The sequence below is a fragment of the Glycine max genome, chromosome 19 (genome assembly GCF_000004515.6).
Source record: "Glycine max cultivar Williams 82 chromosome 19, Glycine_max_v4.0, whole genome shotgun sequence".
Lineage (NCBI taxonomy): Eukaryota > Viridiplantae > Streptophyta > Magnoliopsida > Fabales > Fabaceae > Glycine > Glycine max.
The window spans coordinates 30515306-30535877 of NC_038255.2; the positions used below are offsets into that span (position 1 = coordinate 30515306).

The 20572-nt window shown below is 33.1% G+C and overlaps 1 protein-coding gene across 2 annotated transcripts; it reads right to left on the reverse strand.

Annotated features, from left to right (window-relative positions):
• Window positions 1-9546: 9546 nt before the first annotated feature.
• On the reverse strand, window positions 9547-12184 carry LOC100819984 (DEAD-box ATP-dependent RNA helicase 35). 2 transcript variants are annotated; one of them, XM_003553853.5, is made up of 3 exons: window positions 12042-12184; window positions 9974-11822; window positions 9547-9751 (listed from the first exon to the last, which is right to left on the reverse strand). In XM_003553853.5, the coding sequence occupies exon 2, from the start codon at window positions 11778-11780 to the stop codon at window positions 10014-10016; it is 1767 nt and encodes a 588-aa protein (XP_003553901.1). In that variant the 5' UTR covers window positions 11781-11822; window positions 12042-12184; the 3' UTR covers window positions 9547-9751; window positions 9974-10013. The 2 variants fall into 2 exon arrangements, with proteins under 2 accessions (XP_003553901.1, XP_014627575.1); XM_014772089.2 differs by having other exon boundaries at window positions 9547-11822.
• Between the last annotated feature and the right edge of the window lie 8388 nt (window positions 12185-20572).

Consider the following 20572-nt stretch of genomic DNA (forward strand, 5'->3'; position numbering starts at 1 on the left):
CAAAAGCTTTTAGCCATGCTGGTTCGAATTTAATCAATGAATCAATCATGTCACTGAAATTTGGAACATAAATGAACTTCTCCCTTACTATCATTCTCTTTCTCTATTTTCTCTCTCTCTCTAGCTGCCTTGTTATGTTATATATCTATCTGCATATACAAATGATACTTTCTTTTTACTTCATGGTGAATAATTAACCTACCTAGGTCTAGAATGAGGGACTGAAAGTTCCAAGATAAGAGTTTGAATCCAGAGAATATCAGCTGTGGCAGCAACTAAACTTCTATATTTTGCTGCAGGGGCCACTTCTATATCAGTTGTGGCTTTGTATCTATTGATATTGCCATCAGAATTAATAATGATCAAGCAAAAAAGAGAAAAGATGTTATTTCATATACATTGACCTAAAGATTGATCTACTAACCCGTGTGCTTAAGGACCATATACACTACATTGGTTAAAAGCAAATGTTGCATAGTGGTTAAAACTTGCTTGTTGTAGCCTAAACCAATTTAGCATCTTGTTCTCAAATTACTGGTTTCATAAGTATGCTAATGGCTTGTGTAGCATAGTGGTTAAAACTTGCTTCTTATAGCCTAAACCAGTTTAAGCATCCTATTTTCAAATTACTGGTTTCAATTTTCTACACAAGCTACATACAAAAATTCTTAGGATCACTTCACAAACAAAAATATGCATAAAAAACAATCATTGGAACTATCTTAACTTTTAGACCAAAATACTGACATTGTGTTGGATTAAAAGAACGGGCTGATAAAAGAATCCTAACTAAACTGGGAAAGAAGAGCATAAGAAAACAAATGAAACGGCACTCAAACCAAATAATGATAAAGTTCTCATTCAAAAATGCGCACAAAGGGAGAGAGGGGTAAGGAAGTGAGATTCTGGTAACACAATCTGCCTCTACACCAAAGCAAAACCAAGTAGGCAAGTATCATAATTTACATATCAATACCATAGAACTAACATAATAGTCTCCAGTCAAAATGTTTAATCATTTAGGGTAACAATGGTCTGTGAAAGAGATAGAACGACCAATATTAATATAAACTCCAATAATAGGAGTGAACTCTTAAATTTTATAAGTCCAAGCAGCACTTAAATATGAGGGACTGAATTAATAATCATCAAGCAAAAAAGAAAAAAGAAATGAGAAAAAAGAGAGCGTGAGGGAGAACAATACAAAAAAGGCAACTAAGTCATCAAGTGGAATCAAATAAAACAACATGGTTGCTAAGATTAACAAAATCAGTGATACAAAAGTGGAATCTAGCCCTATGAAGCCAGAAAGATCACGGAAATCAAATTTCAGTGAAGGAAGCAGCAGCTTCAAGAGCTTGTCGGCCATGGGCTCATTTTGAAGGTTTGTCGGTCGCAATTCAGGGAAAATTACAAATGGAAAGCAATGATAACAAGAAGCATGACATGAGGACATTTAGTCAATGACTTTGCAATTTCTTTAGGATGTTTTTATCAAGGAATCTATGGAAACAGAAGATTTTCTCATTGGTGTCAAAGTAGTAAGACAATGTATGTTCAAGTTTGTTTTCAATCGTGTGATCCATACCCAAAATATGAAACACTAAGTTGGATCATCATTTGTGAGAAAGTGTGGAATGCAAATATGAAACACAATAGCAAGTACAAACAAAACACTAAGAGACATGGGAATATTTCATGAGTTTCCAATGCCGAGCTAAGTTACCAAAATTTTCAACAAATGATAATTTTGATGTCTCCATTCAGCAGAAGGGTACTGGCATAATATAAGAGGCATGGGAAGTTCTGGCAGCAGCTTCCCTTCACATTCCAAAAGTCTACGAGCCTTACATCACTGAACAAAGAGTTGTACAACAGTTGAAAGCTAGCAACAAAGATAACTATTGTGACTATGCTTTGATGGGGGGTGTACTAATTTTGTTCATAGTTTTACTTACACTCACAGATCTACGAACAGTAGCTAATGAACTAGCTAGACTAGATTTGTTGTCAAGGAATACAAGTCTCGTCCTTGGTTTTGGATGATGTTTTTTCCTTTACAAAAGAAATCATTTATTCATTATGATCCAAATATACTTTTTTCAAGTGAACCAATTATGGATTTTACACAGATTATGAACAGAAGGAATAAGATAATATTCTCTAATGTGGACTTGGCTGAGAAATTTGGAGAAGAATTTCTCTACTAATTTTTATCAATGGTCTACCAATCTTAGGGAGGGGTTTTTGTATCAATAGGGGACCAAAATAAGGTAAGAATGAGCTTTTAAAATCATGATAGGGCCCGACAATGGTTCCTATCTAGACTAAATGTAGTCTAATTTGGAACCTAAAATACAAAGTGGAATTCTCAGCCCTGAATTTTCAGTTTTTCAACAAACCTATAACCATGATTCCACTTAAACTGTTACAAGAACACAATAAGGGTAAAGGAAACTTCACTAAGGAGAAGAAGCACAAAGTTGTCACGATGCTCGAGTTAAATATGAGATACCCTAGCCATGTTTAGTTCACTAAGTGTGCGATACATGAATGCAATCAAATATTTATACAGGATTAGACCAAACATACCTACGTGAGGTGGCGAAGGAGAAGAAGCACAGACTTCTGACGATACTCGAGTGCGACGAACACGATGCTCAGATGCAAACAAGGACCTTGAAGGTAGACGGAGATTAGAAGAAGAAGAGAACGCGAAAGCTTAGATGGAGAAGAAGACAGAGCGCCAGCTTCTTAGGGCTCACCATATTTTTTAAAATATAAGTTCAACATCGGTTTTTAAAAAAAAACCGATGTTAACAAAATGATGTTAAGGTTAACATCGATTTTATGGAAAAAAACCGATGTTAGCATATCAAACGTTAACATCGGTTTTCTAAAAACTCGATGTTAATAAACATATGTTAACATCGGTTATTAAAAAACCGATGTTAACTAATAAATGTTAACATCGGTTCTCCAATAACCGATGTTAATGAACTTCGTTAACATCAGTTTTTCACAAAACCGATGTTAACGTATATACGGTATTTACAATTATGCCACCGCGCATATGTTAACATCGGTTTTTTTAACAACCGATGTTAACACACCGATGTTGAATCCACTTTTTGTAGTAGTGATCATTTTAAGTGGAAGTTTCAACCACTCTAGATTTTAATATAATATAACTTTGCACCCAATAAAAAGATTTTAATTAATAGTATTAGAATTTGAACATAAAGTAATTGTTCCTATGAGTCATGTTGAATTGGATTCTTCTAGATAATGTATCATATTTAAATATTCTGAATAAAAAATTTATTGAAAAGAGAGATTCTCACTGAAAATAAGTTCTTGATAGATATTAGTCATTTGATGAATATTCCGTGCATCAATTTGATAGTAACCCAAAAACTATCCAAATTCTTTATTACTATTTCAATCCGTTTAGCAGCTGTTCCGCCTCAATTACCATGAGCATACACACAATACATGATATTTTTTCTGCCCCTACTCTAAGAAAGCCAAACAGTCAAGCATGTCCCCATGTACACAAGTACTTGTGTTTTAGATCTATAAATATGCGCACTTTTACAGAAGGGAAATGGTACCAAGTTCACAGTCTTATTTGTGAAAGTTGAAGAGATAAGTACAGAATAACTAAAATAAACGGAATAAAGGAAAGATAAATTAAATGGACTTATGAGCATCTTAGGGAAAAAAAAAAAAGAGAATAGAAATACATCTTATGATGATCATGGCTTACGGCCGTTTTATAATTATTAAGTTGCCAATCATTTTCTTCCTTAAGATATATATAAGTTATAAATCAATTAAACACATAAGATATGACTAGAAAAACTTATATCGTGACACTATTTTCTCATTTAAATGGTGTTTTTACGGACAAAAGCTAACAAATTTCCAAACCTTAATAAGGTCCATACCACGTCATTTATGAGGAATTTCAATGTGATCCCTTACTACTCACTACATATATAGGTTGTAATTTTTGGGAGATTCTTTTCTATTTGGTTTATGGGACAGAAACGTAGCAAATGGCGTGCTCCTCTTCATGTGATACGCCTTTGTTTGAACTTTAAATTGCTATTCAATCAAATTCCTTTTACATATTTGGTAATAACAAATACTTTTTCCCTTATCATTTTACATGTAAAAGGGGTAGGAAAGAGATGAAGAATTGATGATGATGATTTTTCTTTTATTTTGCATACATAATCTAACTTATGGCATGGTTAGATCCTCGAAGAGATTATGAGCTCTTTTTGTTGGCGTTTGGTAGATAACGATAAAAAGAAAAACCAAGATGGGTGAGTTGGATGTGCAATGATAGTTAAGCTTTTAGCCTTTTTTTTGTTCCACTTTTATTTCAAAATTTGAAAACCTTTCCCTTTCCTGTCCCTCCAATTTGACGCTTTGATTATAAATTGGGTAAAAGAAAAATGAATGAACAAGAAAAGGACGCATACTTTTGGATTGAACTTTATATTATATTAACTCAAAATGATATGCAAAAATTGAGTGGCTTTAAAAGGTTTGTTACATTGCTTGCTTTAGGCAATCAGTTGCTTGTATGACGATAGATCGAAATTTATTTTATTTTTCTGTTACGGTAAAAAATTCAAAGAATTTGGTTTATTAATTTTAATGTTAATAGATAAAAATTTATATATATATATATATATAGAAAATGAACAATTGATATCTACTCTCACATGAAGTTTATATTTATGAATGATGAATGAAGTCATATTCCTTCATTATATAAATGGAAGACTTGTGAAAAGTATATATAGCATCCCATCTCAGAAATCTTCATTAAAAAACAGAGTGATAATTTCGACCATTATTGATAAGAGTTGAGAGAAGAGTAAGAGATTATATATACCTTATGAGAGGATAAAATTTAACGAGTGATCCTTTTTAGTTTTTAGTAAGAAACAAATTTTGTAATCCTATTTATGCTTTTGGTGTTTTTCATAATGAATAGAGATAACTTTGGTGTTTTTCTTTGCTTCTCTACACTTTATATATTTATGCTTTTGCATAGTTCCTATCTTGGGTTCACAGAAAAAGAAACTTGGTTTGTTAATTTTCAACAGTGGTAATATCAGATTTCAAACCCTAATTAGGGGAGCTTTTGCCCCGTGTAAGAAAAATTAGCTTAATGTTAAACTCTTTTAATTTTTTTAAACAAGCAAATACAAAAATTCACCTTTATTTTGTTTTTAATAATACAAAATCAAATCGACAGTGCTGTAAGGATCGTTTAGTTTAAGATTAAAAATCAACTTCTCACATCATATATATATATATCATCACCTACCAACATGAAAAATCGTCTACCAATGCAACTCGAATATAATCATGGAAATGAGCGTAGAAATGTGTGAATCCTATTGACAAGCCTCCTGATGATTCTAAAAGTCACTGGTTAATATAATATAATACTCAAATAAAGTGATTTCCATGATGGATAATATAATATAATAGTGTTGTTATTGTTGTTTTGGCAGCATTTCAGAGGCATAGTCCGTTTCCTGTTTGCTTCCCTTGAAAAAGTGTGAATCTCACTTTTTGCGAAAACAACAACGGGAAGATGTTAGATGTGGAATGAATATTGATATGGGAAGGTGAGTGAGTGAGTGAGTGTAGGACAATGGGTGAACTCCATAATAATGGACTACTTCACTTTCACTCCAAAGTGTGAGAAAAAAATACAGCGTAAAGTGTGGAGAGGGTACCATATATAATATGTTCCAAACTTTTTCCCACATGCGAAATTTCCTCGAAGTGTTTTCACTTTGTTCTATCTCAGTATAATAAAATTGCGAATACGTTATACGTAGCATCCCTCGTCTTTTTGCGCCAACTCAAAAGCCACTGCACCAATCAGGAATTAGTTTATGGTTACAAAATCCATCTATCAAATAGTATCTTAAAATTCAATGGTATAATGTTAATTCTGTTATGTAAAATTTGTTAAAATTATGAAATTTATGTTTAGTTTCGATCGATTTAGTTCAAAAGAAATAAAAAAGTACATTCAAATGTGAACTAAAATTTAAAAAGTTGAATATGTTATTGAAGAAAGTTAATTCAACCAAAATTAACAGCTTCGATGACTTTATTACCACATATGGAATTGGAAATCAATTTTCACTATTAACAATAATACACTTTATACATAGTTGTTATTTAAGGTCAATAGATATAAATTATGAAATATATTTTTTATTGTTAATTAAGAAATATTTAAGGTTTAATTATTTTGCATGTCACATACTTTTATCAAATTTTTAATTTAATATTTTGAACTTTTTTTTCCTTTTTTAGTTGGATCTCGGATTTTATTTTTTTTTTCAGTTGTGTGTTCTCCCATCTAATTATCATTATGAAAAATTAATCATAGACATCAAATTAGAGGTACAGACAGTATATTGGTGTTTTTACGGTGTGTTATAAGCACCACTAATGCAGAAGATTGAAACTTTGCATAAAAACTTTCATGATTGACTCAATTATGGTTACAACATACTCTACAAGCATCAACTACTTTTTGCACCTCTAATTAGATATCTGCAATAAATTTTTCATAGCAACAATTAGACCACAAGATCCAATTTAAAAAAAAAAAAAGTTAATAGATCTAACTGAAAATTTGATTAAAAATGAGGACCCGCGAAACAATTTAACTAACATTTACAACAACAACAACAACAACGCCTTATCCCACTAGGTGGGGTCGGCTACATGGATCAACTTCCGCCATAATGTTCTATCAAGTACCATACTTCTATCCAAATCATTAAGTTCGAGATCCTTTTTGATAACCTCTCTTATAGTCTTTTTGGGTCTTCCTCTGCCTCGAATTGTTTGCCTTCTCTCCATCTGGTCTACTCTCCTCACTACAGAGTCTACCGGTCTTCTCTCTACATGCCCAAACCACCTAAGTCTATTTTCCACCATCTTCTCTACAATAGGCGCTACTCCAACCCTCTCTCTAATAGCTTCGTTTCTAATTTTATCCTGTCGAGTCTTACCACACATCCACCGCAACATCCTCATCTCCGCTACACCTACTTTATTCTCATGTTGGCTCTTGACCACCCAACATTCTGTTCCGTACAAAATCGCCGGTCTTACCGCAGTCCGATAAAACTTTCCCTTTAGCTTGATCGGTACCTTTGCATCACATAACACTCCCGTTGCTTTTCTCCATTTCATCCATCCTGCTTGAATGCGATGAATCACATCCCCTTCAATTTCTCCATCATCCTGTATTACAGACCCAAGATATTTAAACCGTGTGACTTGAGGGATAATATGGTCTCCTATTTTCACCTCTGAGTTAGAAACCCTCCTTCTTTTGTTGAACTTACATTCCATATACTCCGATTTGCTTCTGTTTAGGCGAAAACCATGTGTTTCTAGAGCTCGTCTCCAAGTTTTCAACCTCTCATTCAACTCCTCCCTCGACTCTCCAAGGAGGACTATGTCATCTGCAAAAAGCATGCATCTCGGCGCTATCTCTTGGATTTGTTCCGTGAGGACATCCAGAATTAAGGTAAAAAGGTAGGGGCTAAGGGTTGACCCTTGATGCAAACCAATTGTGATGGGAAAATCGTCTGACTCTCCACCCTGTGTCCTAACACTAGTCGATACCCTATCATACATATCTTGGATAGCTCGAATATATGCAACCCTAACCCCTTTCTTCTCTAGTCGATACCCTATCATACATATCCTGTGTCCTAACACTAGTCGATACCCTAACATTTAATTACGTAAAATATTTTATTAGAATTTAATTTACCTACATTCTTAATGTAAAGTTATTTTTATGAAGACATTGAATAGAATTTGACTATTTTATCATAATATCACGTCATCTTATTTATTAATATGGTGTGGTAACAAGGTGATTTAATGTCTTTGTAACTATTTTACTTTCACAACATATAGATAAATTAAACGCATTTTATTTTAAACTAAAATATTCATATTAGAATTTAATTAAAATGCATTGAAGGTATAAAAGTTTTTATTACGGTTATCTAATTACAAATTGGTATAAAAGAAATATATTAATAATACATAATCATTAAATTTTTTTTAAAAAAAATTATCTATAAGAATCAAACTCGAATATAAAAAAATTTATGAAGATTCACATATAAAGAAATTCACTTCTCCCTTCTTCTCTCACTTCTCCAACACTTATCCCTTCCTCTTTCACCACACCCTAACCCTTCACCTTCCCAATTCATCTTCCTCTCTCTCTCTCTCTCTGAACCAATCCGAGACAAAAGGTAAGTTTATCAAAAAAATAAAATTATCCAACAAAACCACAATTCTATTATGTATTTGACACAATAGAATCATGATTTCGTTGTGTATTTATTTTTTAAATCCACAACGAAATTGTGATTTCATTGTTGTCTGATCTTAGCACTAACAAAGTATAACACCTTTTTCTTTTTTATGCCTTTTGCCATAGGTACCTCATCTGTGATAAAAAGAGAAAAATGGCAGGAGGATATGTGGGAAATGTTCTTCGTTACGAAGATAAAAGACAAACTTAATGGCTCCCACTTCCCCCACATTATTATCATAGCAAGAACAAGGGGGAAAATAGCTAGAAAAATGGCAATTCAATATTATAGTGATATTGCAATATTAATGAGCATGCACAAAGATAATATGGCAGAAAACAGCATGACACTTGAGGCAATCTTTCAAGCTGAAACCGGATCGAGCAAGAAATATTCATATTAGTATTACTGTCATTTAAATTGTTGTTCTTGTCCTGACACAAGTATACAGAAATTTAGAATCGGAAAAGGTGCAAGTCCTAAGAATTTAGGAGATGTTCAGATTCCATAATATCATCCAATGTTAACTTTCAATGAGTTACAAGGACATTGACATCTAGAAATCAGAGACAGGCTGTATACTCCCATTCTCATAAACCAAATATAGCAAAAATACAGAATACTGAATTACTCTTCTCATCCAATGTCAAGTCACAAGTGTGTCAACACAGATAAAGGCACCAAGAAGCAAACATCAGAAGAGTATGGTAACCCTGGAAATTCTAACCATAGACTTATTAGTCATTAGACATCCGTGATATTCTAAACAAACTTCAGGTCCCTTGAAAGTATACAAAGGGTCACAAAAAGGAAAAGGATGACGAAATTCTCTGTATTCAATACGTCAATTTTATGGAGAAAAAAATGCCCCCGTGCCAAGCAGCATGAACGCAAACATTACACAAAGGTTTAGAAACCTATATGTGTGAATTGGTTATATTTGACCAGACATACTTGTCATACATTTATAAAAGCAGGTCAAAAGTTGGGAATGAGAGCATCTATGGGCCAAACGAATGCAGATGCATAAACGAGACCCTTGCATTGAGCTGAAGAGACTATTTTAGTGGGGGGAATTAGGATTGGAAAAATTGCTAATATGGTGTTGCAAAAGTCAAGTTTAAAGTTAAGAAAAGATGCACATCGATTTGTGCTCTTTACACTGTTCTCCATACAAATAAATGTACAATTGTCGTTAAAGATTTCTTGCATATGCAAGACACATTATTTACACTCATCATAAACAAACATAAATCTTCTAGGAAAATAAATACCAGAGCAGAAGGCATCCACTCCTAACAAATGACCTTGACTATACTACTTTCCAATGCAAATCATCATATCATCCTGGACTGCATAAACAGGTGGAAATCAACAATTCAGTCAAAGGCAAGAGTACAAATGCAATGAAATGCATTAGATTTCATGCAACAAAACTTATACGTTGCAAATATAAAACATAACCCAGTGGTGTTCAAAGAAAAATTGGTACATATCAAAATCACCAGTATAAATGTAATAGAAGTCAAAATCTCAAGGTACAAAGTTTAAAAGTTGCAGATATAATACATAACCTAGTAGTGTTTGAGAAAATTGGTACACAAAGGATGCCTTTCAAATTTCCCCTCTGTAACCTCCAGATCCAAAATAATCCTTTCTATTATTTGCAATTGCCATGCTCTTCTGGTGTTCTAATTTGGGACAATCTCGGATGCGATGACCAAGCCCACCACAATATGCACATCCTTTGACCCCACTTATGTCTGTGATTTCTTCATTATCTTCCATTGGATCATTCAACTCAGCCAAAACAGGGGGAATCCTTTGTTTTGCTTCTTGCAAAAGGTGTTTCAAGTCAAGTAATGTTGTCTCACTTTGATTCTTGTTTATAAATGTTGTCGCTATACCGGTCTTTCCACATCGTCCAGTCCTTCCAATCCTATGGACATAATTTTCAATTTCAGCTGGCATATCATAGTTAATGACATGCTGAATATCAGGAAAATCCAAACCTTTGGATGCAACATCAGTTGCTACCAACACATCTTTCTTTCCAGCCTTAAAAGCAGCAATAGCATACTCTCTCTCTTCCTGATCCTTGCCTCCATGGATGGCCACTGCTTCCACTCCTTTCAAGAGAAGGTATTCATGGATGTCATCAACGTCAGCCTTATTCTCACAGAATATCAGAACAGGAGGTGGGGTTTTTTGTAGACACTCAAGGAGATAAACTATTTTTGCCTCTTGCTTGACATACTCTACCTCCTGAATTACATCAAGATTTGCAGCCCCTGCACGCCCCACATTGACAATAATAGGTTTCACCAAAGCACTTCTGGCAAAGTTCTGAATTTTGGTAGGCATAGTGGCAGAAAATAGAAGAGTCTGCCTTTGAGCTTTGAAGTGATCAAAAACTTCTCTAATGTCATCTTCAAATCCCAAATCTACCAATCGATCAGCCTCATCCAATGTTAAATACCTGCAATTATCAAGATTCATTTTCTTCTTGGCCAACATATCCTTCAGCCTCCCAGGAGTGGCAACAACAATATGAACACCCTTCTTCACAATATCAAGCTGCGATCTCATATCCACTCCACCAATACAGAGCAAAGGCCTGAGCTCTGGATATCCAGCTTCCTTCAAAGGTATCAAGAATTGTTCAATCACTTCAAACGTCTGCCTTGCCAGTTCCCTTGATGGACAAATAATCAAACCAAATGGACCTTCTCCGGGAACAATAGGCATCATAATTTCCTCTTGCATTGCCACCATGATCATTGGAAGCACAAAGACCAGAGTTTTTCCTGAGCCTGTGAATGCAATCCCAATCATATCCCGCCCAGATAAGATAACAGGAAGGCCTTGCACCTGAATGGGTGTTGGTTGTACAATCCCCTTAGCTTTCAACTTCTTCAAAACTGGCTCTGGAAACCTCATATCCTTAAAATTCTTAATCGGGGGTGGGATATCACCCCCATCAGCAATTATATGCCACTGCTTTCGAATCAAATCACACTCCTTCTTAGACATCCTTCTCACATGCAAAGGCGGCTTCCACCCTGTAGGCAAAGGTTCCGTATAAGTAATCCCCTTAGCCAATTCACGGACAGACATGAGGGTTTTCCTATCTGACAAGTTTTCAATCATCTCCTTCTCCTGTTGAACGATCTGCTCCGTCACACTGATCTCGGGTTGCTCTCGTTTCAGCTGTGACGCTTTAACCAGAAGACTGGGCTTAGTTTCAGCCACTCTTTGTTTCTCCAAATCATCGTCAGTGGCAGCAGAGGCCTTCCCTTTGCGTTGGAGAATATTCTGAGCTTCCAAGGCCCGACGCTTGGCCACGGGCACATACTCAACATAATCATCTTCTTCCTCCATATTCGCCGCCAGTTTGAGCACAATGTAACAGTTCTTTTGGTTCTAATTTCATTCCAAAGAAAAATAAAAGTCAGAATAATAAGCAAAAAAATTACAAAACAAATTAATTCCAAAGCATAACCGCTACATAGCCGTATCAAACTCAACAACTAAGTTCACACACCAAATGATAATAATAATAATAATAATTAAAAAAGGATGCATCTTCAGGCTTCGTTAACACCGACAAATGAAAGTAAAGAAAAAGCGAAGAGTACCAACCTGCGAAGTGTTGTTGTGGTTATACGCGCTAAGTAGAGAAGAAAGTGAAAGGCCACAGCGATCGGCGATACTAGGAATTCGTAAGGAGTGAACTGCAGAGACAAAATAATAGACATCGCTTCTGATATTGTGATTGTGATTTGGGACTTATTAGGGTTTGGTTTCCTCTTTCCATTAACCAAAATCCCCAATCATATATCAGTGTTAGGACAAATTCTAAGGTGCACGAGTAGGATGGGTCTTGTACCGTGCATAAGTAAGGGCAGCCGTTGGATGAGAATGGCTTCCTCATGAAGAGCTTGTGTAGGTGTTCCGTTTGACAGTCAATTGAAGCAATCTAGGCTTTCAAAAATGACCCACGTGATTGAGTGTTTGAAAGTAAGTTTTTATATTGTATAAAAATGTGAAAAAGCAAAAGATAGTTATGTTCGCCGGAGTGTGTCGGTGTCTTTCAATGAAGTTGGTCATGCAGGTGATAGTCATTGTTTACGTTCAGTACTCGACGTCCCATATGTCTGTGTTGGAAAGCATATGAAGACGGAAGACATAGGTTCGCCGGAGTGAGTTTGTTGGCTTTTTTTAACTAATAGCTCTCTTGAGTTAGAAGTTCTTATTTTTCTTTAACGGTTTATTTATGACTGTAGTTACATTTTTCTGTTTTAGGACTTACATTTTTTTGTTTTAGGACTTTCAAGATGTAAGAATTTTTTTTTTTGTTTTTTTATTTTACGACTTGAAGGTAGTAAAACTTTTGTTTTTTTTAATGTTTAAGTTAATATTTTTTAAATTTATAATTAATTTTATATTTTTTTAAAATAAAATTATTTAAAGGTATAATAAATAATATTAACATGACTTATTATTATTAGTATATTTTTCTAATTTTATTTGATATGTTATTAATTTATTTTAATGTTTTATTATTTAAAACATGTTATATATTTTTAATTTTGTTTTATTTAAATGTTTTTGTTTATTTAAAATTTAAATAATCTATTAATAAAAATACATAATAAAATTAAAAATAACATAATTAATTCATTAATATAAAACGTATAATACAAATAAAAGAAAAACATGAAAAGTATAAGTTATATCAATCATGTATTTGTTTGTATGGACAATTAATATAATTATGTCCTTCACTTTTACATAATGAGTATTTTTTAGGTCTATTTGGAATTGGTTTGTCCATGTCATTATGTATTCGAGTAGTAATCGGCCTGCATGATGTCTGTCGTCGTTTCGAAGAATCATATATAAAATGTGGATCTAAATATTGAGGTCATGTGTCTTCACTTTCAAGGGAATGAAAGTGATGTTGATAAACTTTGAAAATGTTTTCCAACTTGTATACAGGGTCAACAAAGTCACCATAATTTAACTTGCAAAAGACACAGGCTGCAATTACATGTGAGCAAGGTAGTCGAAATGCTTAAAATTGTCCACAATCACACGCCCATTCATTCAATTTGACAGTGCATGTCATTGCTTGTCGACTAAGTCACGTATTTGTAATTTCTTGAACCTCAAACTCCCATGTTTCTCGAACATACATGCGAGGTAACAATGTGTTGATTTTCTTGCATCATGACATGTACGTCTTCAGAGTACATATGTCCTGCTTTTATTATATTCATGATTTTGATACCATTAGTAACAAATGAATCATATATTTTATTAAATGTTTCATTGACTAAAACAGTAATAAGTAATGCTTAGGCTCCTTTCAAAACAGAACTCATACATTCGACAAGGTTGGTAGTCATATGGTCATATCATTTTCCTTCATCGTAGGCCTAAGTCCATTTACTCTTAGGAATTTGATCCAACCAATCTATTGCTTATGGAAACTCTACTTGCATTGCGAGCAAATTTGCCTCAAATCGTGATTTCCTCATCTCATATCTTATGCCAAAAGATAAAACAATGAGTAATAAATATAGTGAAGATGTAATAAAGCAAGAATATGATGCATGAAATAGGAAGAAGCATACCCATATTGATGACTTGTTTTTTAAGTCAACATTTTTAAACTGTTTGTTGAAATTTGATACAATGTGGTGAATGCAATACACAGACGAAACATCTGGTCCATTCCACCTAACGTGTTCCGATTGTAAAGCTGCTAGCAAACCGGTTCCCTTGTCTGATATAATACACAAATTTGGTTTTGGTGTAACATATCTTCGCAAATAATGCAAGAACCACATCCAAACTTCTTTAGTCTCGCTCTCAACAATTGCAAAAATAAGTGAAAAACTATTCCTACTACCATCTTGTCCGATGGCAGTCAACAAAGCACCACAATATTTGTCAGTTAAAAATATTTCATCTACTTGCACAAGCGGCTTGCAATATTTGAAGCCTTCAATGCATGGGTTAAACACCCAAAATACACAATTAAGAATCACCCTAGGAGGGTCATCGTCACCTTCCTCCATTGAAGATGAAGTTTTGTATTTTACTATGGTACCTGGTACAAAATGTCAAGCAGCTGTCAACCATATAGGCAGGTAACTGCATGATTGTTCCCAACTTTCAAATGTCTTTTCAAGGACTTTTTATTTAGTTGTCCATGTTTTTTTGTATGAAACAGTGTAACCAAACCGTTAATGCATATCTGCAATCAAGGTTTTGATTTTGATACTCAGATTTGTTTTCACTAAATGAATAATATTATGGGCAATTACAGAAGAGTCTAACCTAACATGATCTTGTGATATGAAAGAATTTGTGCAGGTGTGAAAATCGTTTAATTTCGTCAACTCCCACCTCTTGCATATTTTGTTGAACAATACTCTCGCCTTCCAATAACATACATTACCATATTGACTACACATGACAACGTACATGTTACTCTTGTTCTCGACCACATCAAAATTAAATGAATGCATAACATAAAATTGTTTAATGGCATTCACAGCTGCTTGTCTTGATTCAAATGTCAACCTTTCGTAAAGGTCATTTGTACTAGCACTCCCTCTCCTTTGATAAGGATTCGAGTACTCTGGATTTTCTCTGAAAGTTGGCCACCACTAATAGTTTTAAAATATGAAGAATACTCACTTTGATTGCTTGGTTCACCATGTTCATGAAAATCACGTTGTTGCTCGTCGTCGCTAACATTATCTCTTATTATGGGTTCTTCACTTGCCACTTGTAAAAAAAAAGTAATTTATTAGCGAAATGGAATCAATTTTGTGTATGTAACATAAAAAAACCTTTTTAAAAACTATTAAATAAATACGAAAGTGCAGAAAAAGTTTCTTATTTTGTGTATGTAACGCTCAAAAAATTATACCAGTAACACGTTAAAATCAGAGAACCAATTGGTTGTTTAGATGCAACAGATGCAAGATTATGTAAATGTGAATTATAAGTTTTAAGGAACCCTCATTTTATAAGCTACATCGAAGTGAACAGTGTTTTAGAACAATTATCGCTAAGTACTGCATCCACCATCAATAAAAATAATAATAATAGCTACCATAAAATAATGAATTATTTAACTAATTTAATATTCTAAAAATTAATTTATGTAACTAAACCCTAAATTAATAATAACTAAACACTAATATACTAAAACATAAAATAGTAGCTAAACAAAATTAATTTTACATGTATAATAATTTATCTAACTAAACCCTAAATTAATAATAACTAAACACTAATTAGTAAAACATAAAATAATAACTAAACAAAATGAATTTAATATGTATAATAATTTATCTAACTAAACCCTAAATTAATAATAACTAAACACTAATTAGTAAAACATAAAATAATAACTAAGCAAAATTAATCTAACATGTATAATATTTTATCTAACTAAACCCTAAATTAATAATAACTAAACACTAATTAGTAAAACATAAAATAATAACTAAACACAATTAATTCAACATGTATAATAATTTATCTAACTAAACCCTAAATTAATAATAACTAAACACTAATTAGTAAAGCATAATTATAAGAACGCGTATACACCAATAGCATGCAATCAATATATGGATATATATAAAATAACTTCCATGAATAGTGAAGTCGTGTGATCTTCCACGACTTCAATAATTCAACATTCTTTCATGCTTCAGTCCGCACCATCCATTCTTTCATGCTTCAATCTTGACCGTTGATCTCCAACAGTGAAGTCGTAGGAAGGATCACAACTTCAAAGTTGTATGTTTCTTCTCGACTTGATATTTTCGCGTTTAATGCAGGTATTAGCATGCAGTTAAAGTGTTGCAAAATGCAGCCAAAAACTGCACCATTTTGGTTTACATGGAGCTTGTTTAATGTAGTGTGTTTTTCAGTCAATGTGCAATAATGAAAAAGCTGAAAACAACAGTGTTTTAATCTCGTGAAGCTACCACATGACTTCCATTTATGATTATTGTGAAGCTAGCAATGAAAAAGCTAGGACGGAAAAAGCATAGGAACATGCAGTGTTTTAATGTTTGCACATGGTAGCTTCAGAAGAGGATGATGAAAACAAGCTTTGTATGCTTCAATAAGTTGCACTCGTGAAGGTTGCACATGCATAAATAGTATAAAAGTAAAGTGGTGTGTAAGAAGCATGCACATGCTACTCACAACTAGTATATCGTGAAGCATGCTTATAGGTACATGAAATGATGTATGAGACCGTGGAATTTTGCCACTCACAGTTCCTATCTCCTGAAGGTATCTCGTGAAGCATGCTTATAGGGTCTCTTACATGAAATGATGTATCATACCATGGAATCTTGCCAGAAATAAAGGTAGTCAATAATAACTTATGTTGCCAGCAATAATGCTACTCAATAATAACTTGAATCACGGACCACTCAAACATGCTTTAAGTTGTGTATATTGGACTTCAGCAAGTGTGCATCAATATCATACAAGTTAACATATCAGAAGGTTATACTTTGGCAAAAAAACATTGTGTCAACCATTACCTTACACCGCCCTCTTGTCATTCTTCTCCATTCTTATTTTCATCCTTTTATCCATTTACCAATGACACATGCACAACCCGGACCAGTTGATGGCTCTTTGTTGTGCTTACAAGACAACCATATTTCAAATCAAGTGAGAAGGCCAAGAGTGAATGATTCATCCGAGGTATAATTTTGTTTAGGCTTTTACCCACTTGGATCGAATAGATAATCGGGTAAAAAATCTAATCACCTTAACTGGTTTCGGTCATGTTATAAATGTTGGAAAAGTTGATATTAACCAGCATTTGGTTAGTGCGTTGGTTGAACTTGGAGAATCAAGACGCACACATTTCATTTTCCACGTGGAGAGACAACTATTACTTTACAGGATGTGGCCCTATAGTTGGGCTTGAAGATTGATGGATTACTTGTAACGGTATCATTATCGGTGATGTACGTATTGCTTGTCAGGCATTACTAGGGGAAACTCCACCTGATAAGTATTCAAAGGGTAAAATGATTTACCTAAGTTGGTTGCGACAAAATTTTCAGCAACTTCTCATTGATGTTGATGATGTTGCCATTGCACAACATGCTAGAGCTCATATCATGATGCTCATAAGCGGCTATTTGATGCCAGATACATCAGGTACAAGAGTTCATTTTATGTATCTTCTTTTATTATCAAATTTAACTGAGACAAGTCATTACAGTTGGGGCGCAGCAATATTAGCATCTCTTTTCCGAGCTCTAGATCGGGTTGTGAAGCCAGACCAAACAAAAATTGGTGAATGTTTGTTGTTGCTATAGTCATGTGCGTGGGATCGCATTAAATGTATTACCTCAAAAATAGATCACCTATCCATGGAAGAAGTACAAGAAAGACTCAAACTCCCTCTTGCATGAAGGTGGTCTCGTCCAAGGACCGAAACAAATATTCTCACTAATTCATTGAGATTAATACGCATCATATTTGATAGACTACATATTAATAAGGTTCATTTTTTAATTGTGATGACTTAACTATTTTTTCCGATTTCCTATTCGATTATAAATATGTGACAATAACAATGTATGTGTTGCAGTTCTTGTGGACTCCTTATGACACAAAAAATAAGGCCATTAATTAATGATGTTGAGGTATCAATGATTGTTCACACAAAAGTCTCTCTCATATGTTTTGCAATTGTGGAATGACATCCAATAGACAGGGTCATGAGATAATTTGGGCTACGACAAATTATTCAGATGACCCACCAAACCTAGATTAACTCCATGACATAGATATGAAAGGGAGAACATATATTTTTTGGCCTCACCATCGTTGTCACTGGATTGTCAAATGGAATCATTGAAATGATTATATTGTTCATGGTGAAATGGACCAAGGTCTTTTACATGAAAATTTATAATACATGCAATGGTATATACGTTGAACTGGACAATATATATCACATGAAAGAGCACTATCTATTGAGGTTGTAAATCTACTTTACAATTTTAAAAAATTCTTGATATTATTATTCATTATTATTTCTAACTTTGTAAATTTGAATCACGGTATTATCCTGGTTATCACTAACATCAATCATATATAGAACCCAATGTACCTCCTGTGCATGTTCCTGGATTTATGTCCCAACATCATCCATCACAAGCACAATATCAATCGACAAACTTCTCTGGATACGCGTCTCAAGGATGTCAACAAAGTTTTCAACCAGTAGGGTTCTCATTGTGTATGCCTCAATACTCATTTCAAGTCCCTTCTACCTCAAATGTTTTTTGTGGCCCTTCACAAATGTTTGCCACCACTTTCAACATTCCATCATCTACATATAATTTACCACCATCAACTTCTTGTTATCATCCATCATTATCTACTCAAATGTGTGGCATGGGTCATGAGGATGAGGAGGAGGATGATGATGATAACAACTATAACGATGATGATGGTGATGATGATGACAACGGTAGTGATTATGTTCCTCAACAATAACACATAATTAGAGGTGAGCATCTTAAAACAAGAAGAGGTAGAGGTCGTAGACCAAGAGAACAACAAACACAGATAAATTCAGTCCAACAAGATGCAAGACTGAGACGGATATCTAGAAAAACTCGTTATGGGACATCATCTCATTATTAATTTAACAAATATGTAATTTTCATTTAAATATAATCAATTTTTAAATTAAAGTGTTTCAAATTTTTAATATCTCCTTTTAATTTTATTATGTATTTTTATTCATAGATTATCTAAATTTTAAATAAACAAAAACATTTAAATAAAATAATATTAAAAATAATTAACATGTTTTAAATAATAAAATATTAAAATAAATCAATAACATATCAAATAAAATCATAAAAAACAAACTAATAATAAGTCAAGTTAATATTATTTATTATACACTTAAATAATTTTAAAAAAAAAAATAAAAAAGAAAAAAACATAAAAAATTATAAATTTTAAAAAAAATAACTTAAACATTTAAAAAAAAAACTGGTTTGCGACTTCAAAGTTGTAAAACCAAAAAACAAAAAAAAATTCTTTAAGACTTCAAAGTCGTAAAAAAAAATTAACTGAAATCATAAATAATTTTATGATTTCAGTTTTAAAAAAATAGTATTACGATTTCTAACCCAGAAGTCGTAACACCTGTTACGACTTACCCCTTTTCGGGTAATTTTTTTAAAACATACACCCGATCGGAATATAACCCAAAATTTATCCTCTTTTTGGTAAAAAAACTGAGTTTATTCAATACTGATCATTCGTATATTTTTATCTTCTGAGTGGATGGTTTGATACTTTTTTTTAAAAAAATTACTCTTTAATTTCATTATTCATTTTTTAATCTAATAGTTAAATTTAATAATTTATTAAAATCATTAAATTTTTTTATTAACGTACATACCCTTTGTTTTTAGTATGAGTATGTTAATAACTTATACCATTAGTATATTTTAAAACATTTTCTAGTTTTTTAATACACTCATACTTAACAAAAGTATATACGTTAGGAAATTTAATAAACATTTTTTAAAGTACACATCTTTAATTTTTAATATGAGTACGTTAGCAAGTTACTCCATTATGCATTTTAAGATATTCTCTAATTATAATTTGTTAAAGCACTAATAGTGAAAAACAAAGGTGTATACATTAGCACCCCCCACACTCGCACACACACATATACACGCATGTAATCATTCACATCTATCTAAAGAAAACTAATTTAAAATCTATACAATGTTAACATTGTTTTCATCACACCCGCATATAAGAATGTAAAAATTAAAAGGTTGTTATACTTGGTACAAGTTTGCCAACATACAATGGTTAAAGAAAGTAATATTGAAGTTAAGTATATCAAAGAATGGATTGTGAAAATTTATTAACTTTAAAGCAATGGAAATGCTAGCTTCCACTTTTTCAAGTTAATGGGAACACCTATATCTTTTAACACAGCATCCCAATGAACATTTTTAGATGAAGGACCCATTGACATCATACATATTCTTAACAAAAATCTTTTAATTTCAGCTTGTGTAAACATAATTAAGTGTTGCATATATGAAAGAGTTAATGACCTTTAC